This window comes from Pecten maximus, chromosome 15 (assembly GCF_902652985.1).
Source record: "Pecten maximus chromosome 15, xPecMax1.1, whole genome shotgun sequence".
Taxonomy (NCBI): Eukaryota; Metazoa; Mollusca; class Bivalvia; order Pectinida; family Pectinidae; genus Pecten; species Pecten maximus.
The window spans coordinates 22,112,251-22,122,864 of record NC_047029.1 but is presented as its reverse complement, the minus strand read 5'-3'; the positions used below and the strand labels follow the sequence as shown (position 1 = coordinate 22,122,864).

Here is a 10,614-nt window from a genome sequence, read left to right as displayed (position 1 = left end):
AAAATGCTTTAATGAAATTTCAATCAACTTGCATGCAAGTAATACATTATGACCTGGAAAAGCAACTCTGAAGGTCAAAGTTACTTGTGTCTTTCCAGAAAAATTCTCAAGGCATGATAATGGAATCAGAATGCAAGGATTGTAAGTGTACACAGAATCCAGGGGCGATGACAACTGCGTTACGTTTAGCCTAAAAAGGAAACATAGACTAATTATTTGTTGTTATTTCTATTAATGATAATACCTGAACACTTGAGACTTTAATAGATCGTTGTTTAGAGTTACATATACATTGTATGTATTGAAGCATGTACATGTAACTATGCCATTATCATTCATTTTTACTTATGTCTGTCTGCAACACCATACATATACTTTTCAAACAACTTTATAATCAATCTTTACTTTTATGTACAAATGTTCAATCATAAACATAATTGAACATGTACTTATCTATATACAAATAGACTTAGGGGATAAAAATAACAACAGCATTATTTATTATAAAAATATCATAAGTAATTCTTTTATTCACTTTCACCCAAAATTTCAAAGTTATACGTCACATCTTCAATAAAATCATGCTTTGAGATGATCTGGTTGAAGAGGGAGTGAATTGCCTCTCCTTTCTCCTGGGTGACCATCACAGGATAAATTGGACTGTACACCTCTTGACTCAGTATTCCATTCAAACCCATTTTCTCCATTTTACCGACTACAATGTTCATTTCACTAGGCTGACAAATAAACTGAAAAAAAAGTAAAAATAACATGTGCATTATACATATATATCACATAAAAGCAAAGTTAGTACATGTAGAGGCTTACATAGATATACCAATCTATTTATTAATTTATCAAATTACTACTTCCAGAATCTTAGAAGTGAATTTTATATGTCCGAATTAGCATGACAGAGTGCACAGCTAGCATAATCTGTCAATTTGATTCAGGTCATTCTTCCAATAAAACATATAACTGTATGCATGCTGTGCCGAAATGGTTTGGTTCAGATGCATGTTGTGACAAAATGGTTTGTTTCCATGACATCAACAAATTGATAATTTCCCCTGTAAGTGAAATACACACACCTAAAAGGTCACCCCAACATGACCCCTTATGGGATGTTGTTAGATGTTCATATAACGTAGTGAGAATGACCATCTAGATTTCAATTAGACTGTAGGTATACCTACAGTGTACACCCCCTCATCAATACAAAAATTGTCAGATGACAACATAGCTCGCCGAATGGGTTAGAATTCGGAATTGATTTTCTAAAAGTAGGTCAAAGGTCATGATCAAGGTCAGCAGGTCTGCAAATGCATTACCAATGGAAAATCCTTGTCGCAAGGAACACAAATATAAAAGCCCTACCTCATAAGATTGGCATACTCTGTCCAAGGTTAACGTTTGCAGGTCAAAGTCACACTAACACAGTCAAGGTCAAAGTGTCCTCAAATGTAGTACCAATGGAAAGATATTGTCACACAAGTAACACAAGTCAAAATGTTTTTATGTGTGGAATTTGATATTTTATCAATATTTCATGTGGGTGATGACCATCTTTATATACCACAACATAAATACACTATCTCAATAAGAACTACATTTGTCACTGTTTAATTATGTTCGATGTGTGAACAGTATACCTATGTATGATGTTGCAGACAGACATTAGGAAAACTAGATGATAATGACTATCGCCGATTTGTGTGCATGATGAGTACATGGAAACACTTGTAAACAATCTCACCTGTATAAAATGGTTTCCATCCCCGTCCGTTTCCAGAGTGACATCTTCTGCCCCAGCCTCTAAACCAACCTCTAGGTACTCGTCCAGATTTATCTCCTCCTGATTCCTAGGTGGCACTGTGATCACTCCTTTGTGGTCAAACTTGTAGGCCACGTTGACTTTACGGCCGATGTTATATCTGTAATGGTGTAATAAGTACTAATCATATATAAGTTATTGATTACTGGTGACCTTTATTTAGACTTCTGACCACAACCGCTAAAAATTCTGGCAAGGGGCAGTTAACTGATATCGAGGTACTCTCAGGAGGACATTGAAAGACCATCCGATTGTATTTATTGTCAATATGAATACAATCTCAACTATAAATATTAAATTTGTCACAGAGATTGCATATGATTTACATTGACGATAAATAAACAGACAACAATTAAACAGTGATCTTTACATTCCAGAGATTATTTTACGATATTTCTCTTACCTATATCTTTATGAAAAGTTAAAAGGTTTTTCATGTACACATATTAACGGGAAGCCGGTCGCGAGAGCTGATAGAAAATTATAATAATCTAAATGATTGATGCAGAGCAATATAATGCAAGTTATTTGAGGCATTATACAGTGTTGATTCAATGTTGATGGACATAGCACCAACGTGGCACCATATTATTGTCAGGTGATCTAGAATTATCTATACTCTATTTATACATCCAGAATAACATACAATAATATACAATGCAAAATAAAAGCATGGTATAATAGCTCTTTTTGTGTTACATTTACAATTTTTGGGGTAGTTAGGTGGTGCAGACAGTGTTAACACACTCCCTGTTCACCTAGAATACACTCAAGTTTCATCTCATAACAAGACCCTTGCCCTCTTCAGTCAAGGCTGACAAGAGCGATTGATTACATTTTGTTAAAAAAATATTCAATCGTTGTAAAATAAATAGTTAACTTTGTTCCGTTATGTTACTTTAAGTTAACCAATTATTAGTCCCCTGCCCTGAAAAATTGGGGGACTATAGGTTTACCCTCCGTCTGTCTGTCCGTCCACCTGTCTTTCTGTCACGCAATAGTTGTCCGGACAACTCCTTCTGAAGTACTACTAAACTTGGTATACATGATTAGTATAACATGTAGTTGTGCATCCTACTTTTTTTTTTCAAAATGGCCGCCAGCTTCTCATTGGTTAAGGCTTGTCCGGACAACTCCTCCTAAAGTACTACTCCGATTTTAACGAAACTTGGTATACATGATCAGTATAACGTGTAGTTAAAAAAAGGGAAATAAATAGGTGCACTCCTAGGTCAGGCAGGGGACTTTGTATTGCTGTTGCAATACTATCCATCCTTGTTACATTTTGTTTTGTGAAGATTGCCTTTTAATACCCATACAACATCATGTCTAGAATTAACCTCATGTTTTTGTACTAAACTATACTTTGTGATCCTCTATGGAAAACTACAAATATATTGGTTTAACACAAACCCTTTTTTCTTGAGAGGTGCATGGATCTCGCTAGTTTCATGTTCTCCTATTACCATACAATGGAGCAGAATTCCGATCCCATCAGGACCCTCCACTTCTAACAGGTATGGCTTCAGGTCGGTACGTTTCTGAAAATTAAACGGCAAGCTATTGGCCAGCCTATGTTATTCAATACTTTAAAAGCTGGTATCAAACTTAATCATAAAGCCAGGGTAATTTTTAAATCTGTTTAGAGGAAAGGTGTAGAGCGCTGTTTTTCTTCATTTTTTTAGTGATTAATTCCAATATAAAAATGAAAACAGTTAGTATGCCAATCCCACTGAAAATTGGAATGGGAACAGTGGGATTTCATCAAGATCCCCTACCAAATATTCTACTGAGATCCCACAGATATCTCTTCTACAGCAAATGGAAAGAGAAGTTAATTCTTTGGAATATTTAATTCATGTAGCTTTTGTCATTGATCAGGATCAAATTTATACAACTTCATACATATATGCAACAGGTTTATTATTCAAAAGAATATATTTGAAGATATTAGCGCATTTGTCCACTGCATAATGCTAAGGAATTTTAACTGAAAAAAACTTGGTAGCCTTTCTTTCTTAACATGCTATTTGCCATTTTGCATGACCTTGGGTCTCTCATTTATGCAGTAATTGATGGAAAGTAAAATTTGACGCCATGCAGGCATGCTGAAAGCAGATCATGCCATGAGTAAATGTCATTTTTTTGTAATAATATGAAGTTTGACTATTCACACTAGCAGTATGGTCCATCCAATAAATTTTAGTGCAATACTCCTTAGTAATCCTGATGATAAATACAGAATATATATACAATTACTTATATGAGATAAGGTCAAATTCCCGAGTTAAGCTAGCCGCCAGGCCACTTCTCCTCATACTTCACTTCCATTAGCTCACCTGCCCGAAGGGCTATTGAGCTTATGCCCTGGTGCGGCTTCTGTCATATGTCCGGCATCAACTTTTTCCTTTTAACAAACCAAGAGGCCCAGAGACTTGATATTAAGCCTGTAGCATGCTGGGGTGAAGGGCTACAAAGTTTTTTTTCAAATGAATGATCTTGACCTACATTTAAGGTCACATGGGTCAAATAGGTTTAAATCTTAAAACAATTATTTCTAGATAGCCAAGAGACCTGATATTAGGCCAATAATAGGGTGGAATGAAGAACTAGAAAATTTATTAAAATAAATAATTCTAGATTAATCTGATATTTGAATAAAGTGGTAATCAGTGCTTAGTATCTGTAGAAGTGACCTAGATCAACTTCGAAGTTGCTGGAAAGCCAGGTGAGTAATACAGGCCCATTGGGCCTCTTGTTTTCACTGTATAGTACCCCTACCATTTAAACACTGTTACATTCACTAAAACCTGCCACATTATAAACATGTACTTACTAATTTGTCCATTAATCTATTCAGCAAATCTGTTGGAACACCAGCCGCTTTAGCAGCTGTCAAACATCGGGCCAGTTCTGGATTGTATTTTGGATTCTTTTCTTTTGTATCTGAAAAAAAGGTAAATGACAAATAAAGAAATGACACTGGCAGAGAAATATATACGAGTCAGGGTACATTTGTACATCGTTTCTGTTCACAAATATCGTCAAGCTTCATTCCGGGAACCCAATAGGAAAGTTTCATGATACGTCAGTATTTTATCAAAGCTAAATTGTTGCAAGAAGTCACTATAAGCATATTTCCTTAGGACCAGATGTGCTGCAATCTCTAAGAGGTTTGCATATCTGTACAATACACATATCTTACAGTATCAATAAATAATGGTGAACTGCTGTCAGTCGACCTCTTGCAGAGAAATACAATGAAGAGAAATTCCAACAGGAAATGATTGCACATGTACATAGAACAGAAAAGTTACATGTTACATCCTCCGTTAAAGAAAAGAATTGAAAATAATCTATTGAAATTTCACTTTAAGTAGACCTAGCTTTGTGTTAATGCATGTACTCACTATTGCAAACTCCTGTTATAATTTTAATGTGATTGGAATACAGTAACGCTCGTTTGTGGTCTGATCGTCCTTTAATGTGTTTGATATTTGACCAGCGGTTGTGTCCGGCCGTACAGTTGGCAGTTGTATGTATCCTTGCTACAGAACACTGATGACATGGCCATGGCCATCGATACAGTCCCATATTGGTTCCACTGCAGGTGTTTCCTTTGTCCAATACACATGACCCTAACAAACGGCTTACATTTTGGTGGTAACATGATGATAAACCATTCTTTTGAATAAAGGTATAAATATGTCTCCTACACAAGTAGGAATATCTGTTCATTACTCCATACATTATTGTTCATTGGAGAAAACAATTATGATTTTATATTTCCAGTACCGAACATTATACTATATAGGCACTTTTAGGCAGGTTGTATAGGCATCTCCTTCAAAGTCAGTTTCTTCATTCATGAGAACCTCCTGCTTCACTCCCTCTGAAAATAAAATTGTTGTGGTCAGAACAAATACTATTGATTATAAATTAAGACATTTTTTCAGAATGACTGGGAAATAATTAACGATGTAACTTTTCCATTTCCTAATACATGAGTATTAGATACATGTACATACAATTTTAATACAAAATCCAAAACCAGTTTGGATTTGAAAACTGTGACTGTCAAAATTTGTCACAATGATTCAAAAATAATTAATTAATGCAGCGGTGAAAATGGTAAGCCATTGAATCAGTGTTACTAATAGAAAAGTTAGTATTAGGTATACAAAGGATGTAATTTACAGGTTCATTTCAGAACTGTGCAGTAAGCACAATATATCATGTTTGACACGAAGATGTTGGGTTATAATTATAGATGACTGGAATAGCTTGGCAGACAGAGTTGTAAACGCAGGCACATTGAATGAGTTTAAATCAGCTTTGAACCGACATTTGAAAGATCATGACAGGAAGTTCAACCCGAGTTGCTACTTCATGAATTAAGCAATACAGGAACTGTATATAGGTAGAACACTACAGTAAGACAGCCTGGCCATGGGCAATTTTTTTGTTAAGCAAATAACTCCTGTATTATGATATGCATAAACAAGAGGCCCATGGGGCCTGTATCGCTCACCTGGTTGGATTTGACCAAATGTCAAAATAATGTTCATGTTCAATTTGTTAATACATATACAAAAATGTACTCTCTGAAAGACCATATGGATTATTTTTACACCATAATGGTGTTTAAAGAAACTAAGATGGATTATTTTTACACCATAATGGTGTTTAAAGAAACTAAGTCCCTTAGGGTGGGGAAAACCCTTTGGCCTATTTTTACATAAGAATTGTGTTTATCCCTTAATGCCCAGCGATACTATACATAGTTATGGGATTGAGGGTCACAGTAACCATTTATGCAAAATCTGTTCCCCCATCACCACGGATGTTTCTGACCAAATTGGGTTCAAATCCATTTAAAACTCAAATCTCTATTTCCCCTATTTGGCCCCTCCCTTCAGGCCCCTTGGGGGTCAGAGTCAATATTTATATAAACTCTCTTTCCCCCTTCCCCTAAGGATTCCAGACCAAATTTGGTTCAAATCCATTCATAACTTTATGAAAAATAGCGATTTAAAGGATAAACCCCTATTTCCCTATTTGGCCCCGCCCCTCAGGCCCCTGAGGGTACAGAGTAAAAATTTATCCAAACTCGGTTCCCCTTCTCCCAAGGATGTTCTTGACCAAATTTGGTTAAAATCCATTTAAAACTTTATGGCAAATAGCAATTTAAAGACTAATCTCTATTTCCCCTATTTGGCCCCGCCCCTCAGGCCCCTCAATATTTATACAAACTCTTTCCCCCCTTCCTCTCTGGATGTTCCTGACCAAATTTAGTTAAAATCCATTCGTAACTTAATAATTAATAGCGATTTAAAGGATTAACCCCTATTTTCCCTATCGGACCCCACTCCTCAGTCCCCTGGGGATTCAGAGTAAAAATTTATACCAACTCGGATCCCCTTCTCCAATGAATATTCCTGACCATATTTGGTTAAAATCCATTTAAAACTTTATGACTAGTAGCTATTAAAAGACTAATCTCTATTTCCCCTACTTGGCCCCGCCCCTTAGGCCCCTAGGGGTACAGAGTAAAAATTCATATAAACTCTGTTCCCCCTCCCCTCAAGGATGTTCCTGACCAAATTTGGTGAAAAGCTATTCAATACTTTAGGACTAGTAGCGATTTAAAGGAGTAACCCTATTTCCCCTATTTGGCCCCGCCCCTCAGGCCCCTGGGGGTTGAGAATAAAGATTTAAACAAACTCTATTCCTCTTCCCCCAAGGATGTTCCTGACCAAATTTGGTTCAAATTCATTAATAACTTTATGACTAGTAGCGATTTAAAGGAGTAACCCTATTTCCCCTATTTGGCCCCGCCCCTCAGGCCCCTAGGGGTTCAGAGTACAAATTTATAAAAACTCTGTTCCCTTTCTGCCAAGGATGTTACTGACCAAATTTGGTTCAAATTCATTCATAACTTTATGACTAGTAGCGATTTAAAGGAGTAACCCTATTTCCCCTATTTGGCCCCGCCCCTCAGGCCCCTGGGGGTTCAGAGTAAAAATTTATACAAACTCTGTTCCCCTTCTGCCAAGGATGTTCCTGACCAAATTTGGTTCAAATTCATTCATAACTTTATGACTAGTAGCGATTTAAAGGAGTAACCATATTTCCCCTATTTGGCCCCCGCCCCTCAGGCCCCTGGGGGTTCAGAGTAAAAATGTATAAAAACTCTGTTCCCCTTCTGCCAAGGATGTTCCTGATCAAATTTGGTTCAAATTCATTCATAACTTTATGACTAGTAGCGATTTAAAGGAGTAACCCTATTTCCCCTATTTGGCCCCGCCCCTCAGGCCCCTGGGGGTTCAGAGTAAAAATTTATACAAACTCTGTTCACCTTCTGCCAAGGATGTTCCTGACCAAATTTGGTTCAAATTCATTCATAACTTTATGACTAGTAGCGATTTAAAGGAGTAACCCTATTTCCCCTATTTGGCCCCGCCCCTCAGGCCCCTGGGGGTTCAGAGTAAAAATTTAAACAAACTCTGTCCCCCTTCCCCCAAGGATGTTCCTGACCAAATTTTGTGAAAATCCATTCAATACTTTAAGACTAGTAGCAATTTAAAGAAAAAGTTGACGGACGACGGACGCTGCACCATGGCATAAGCTCACCGGCCCTTCGGGCCAGGTGAGCTAAAAATGAAAAAAATAAATGTACACTATAATTGATATATTCAGTATGAAGTAGTACATACAGGCTTCACATTTGTTAAAACAAAAATTAATAAATTGGTTCCGCATTTTAAATATCCGGATTTTCCGAAAGTGTGTTTACACAGGAAATTTAGTTTTGCCTACAGCGAAAAATGGAAGCGCACAGAAAAGGTAAGATAGCGGAAAAACTTAATTTACAACATATGTCCAAACAAGATTAATTCTGTTTTTGGGATAGAGATATTTAACTTTAAATAGGTTTCAGAAAAAAAATTGTGTAGAGAATTGTGTCATTTTGGGTCAAATATCATAATATTTTGCAATTTCTGAGAATTTTTTAAGCTGTTACCATGGTATTCATGTAATAGGAGTGGGAAAATGCACGGCCAGACCGGGGTTCGAACCCGGGACCTCCGAACACTAGCCAAATGCTCTACCGATTGAGCTACCTGGTCGCCGATGATCGACCCGGTCCAGTTCCGCTACACTCTTCCCTCCCTTTTTTTAAGTCTTCGACCCCGAAGACATACCCAGGTTCGGGTATCCCCTTGTCAAGTATATTCACCTCACTTGAAACAAGGTTTGGTCACAGGCACCAAATGTAATAGGAGTGGGAAAATGCACGGCCAGACCGGGGTTCAAACCTTGGACCTCCGAACACTAGCCGGATGCTCTACCGATTGAGCTACCTGGTCGCCGATGATCGACCCGGTCCAGTTCCGCTACATTCACAGCTCTAAAAATCACAGAAAATATCAGTTTACTTATCCATCAGAGCTGTATCAAAATTGCAAATGTTGTACAGATTACAAATATGTATACTTTATTATAGGTTATATGTAGGGTTAACTGGCAATGTTTACATATCTAAAACATGTGCCATATTTTTCAGAATTGGGCATTTTTACTGTACACTGCTACCATAGTGTAAACAAAGTATGAAGTGCACAAAATTTTAAGGAAACAATTTTAGACACTTATGATGTGCGGGATATATATATTAATATATATAATATAAAGTCAAAGTTTAACAAATTTTTAAGAAAAGAAATCAATGAGCTCCATCGGAATGTCGAGAAACAATATCAACGAAGTCCAGAAGCTATACATTGTAGCTTTTAAAAGGCCAACGACTGTTTTAAAAGGCCAACGACTGATATAACCGATATAAAAACCATATTTCAACCCGCGGCCTGGTTCTTAATCCCTGTCATTGATGCACTGGGATTGAGGGCTACAAAATAAACCATATTGATCTACCATGGGGATAACAGAAACAAATCTTATCTTTCAATCTGCATATATATCCTTATTCCATGTGTTTAAAACCTGTCTGGGCCACAGCAGCTGAACATTATGACAGAGAAATCGAAGAGAAGAATAGACTTTATTAGTATTTTGATAACAGATTAGTTTCCTATCATGGATTTCAAATTTTACAAAAGTTTAAAAACATTTTAAAAATATTTGCTGAGACAGATAATAACTAATTTACTTAAATAGATGCCATTGGAATAATTTCAGTAGATTTAGTTATGCATTAATTCTGGATAGCCTTGTAGGTAATAAGACCGTCCTTGATATTGTAATGACTAATCAATCAATTGAAACCAATCAATTAATGATAAATTGGTAATGCTACAAAATCAACTGATCAACGGTTTAACACACATCCGATAAATATGAAATATTACACTGAAATAGGATCTTCTACCAGTTGTTGGAAGCAACTTATAAAATCTAATTAACTTTATTTTACAGTCAGCATTTACCATTTCATGTCCAAACGCTAATTTAAGCTCTGAAATTGAATACCGTGACTTTTTGTCCTTCCAAAAAACGTGTTGACATTTTCTCCAAGCCGACCGGAAATCGTTACAATGAAATGAGAGTTATCTTCCTTGGATAAGGGTAGGCCTAAAGCAAGGAATCTACAAGACTCATACAACTAAATATGTTATTCGGCATAGCGGTATAATTTTCTTTTGATCCCGGATATGACGCCACAGGTGGCGTTGCTGGTCAAGATGAAGTATGTGATTGGTCAATGTAGCTGTAAATGCAAAGATAAGATGGAATGCAAGCTGAATAAGTATTAAGTAGAT

At 36.6% G+C, this 10,614-nt stretch overlaps 1 protein-coding gene across 2 annotated transcripts; it reads right to left on the bottom strand.

Moving 5' to 3' along the window:
• Window positions 1–497: 497 nt before the first annotated feature.
• On the bottom strand, window positions 498–10,386 carry LOC117343462 (probable transcriptional regulatory protein HRM2_04000). Of its 2 annotated transcripts, none has more exons than XM_033905818.1 (6): window positions 10,282–10,386; window positions 5,245–5,726; window positions 4,671–4,780; window positions 3,248–3,375; window positions 1,757–1,934; window positions 498–749 (listed from the first exon to the last, which is right to left on the bottom strand). In XM_033905818.1, exons 2-6 carry the CDS (start codon window positions 5,582–5,584, stop codon window positions 528–530), a joined length of 978 nt encoding a protein of 325 aa, XP_033761709.1. In that variant the 5' UTR covers window positions 5,585–5,726; window positions 10,282–10,386; the 3' UTR covers window positions 498–527. The 2 variants fall into 2 exon arrangements, with proteins under 2 accessions (XP_033761709.1, XP_033761710.1); XM_033905819.1 differs by having other exon boundaries at window positions 10,325–10,380.
• Window positions 10,387–10,614: the final 228 nt, after the last annotated feature.

Coding starts and splice junctions, on each gene's coding strand:
- LOC117343462 (XM_033905818.1), bottom strand. CDS start 5,584: ATGTATGGAGTAATGAACAGATATTCCTACTTGTGTAGGAGACATATT. Junction 4,781..5,244: donor TATAACAGGAGTTTGCAATA/GTGAGTACATGC, acceptor CCTTTTTTTCAG/ATACAAAAGAAAAGAATCCA. Junction 750..1,756: donor ATGGAAACCATTTTATACAG/GTGAGATTGTTT, acceptor CTTTTTTTTCAG/TTTATTTGTCAGCCTAGTGA.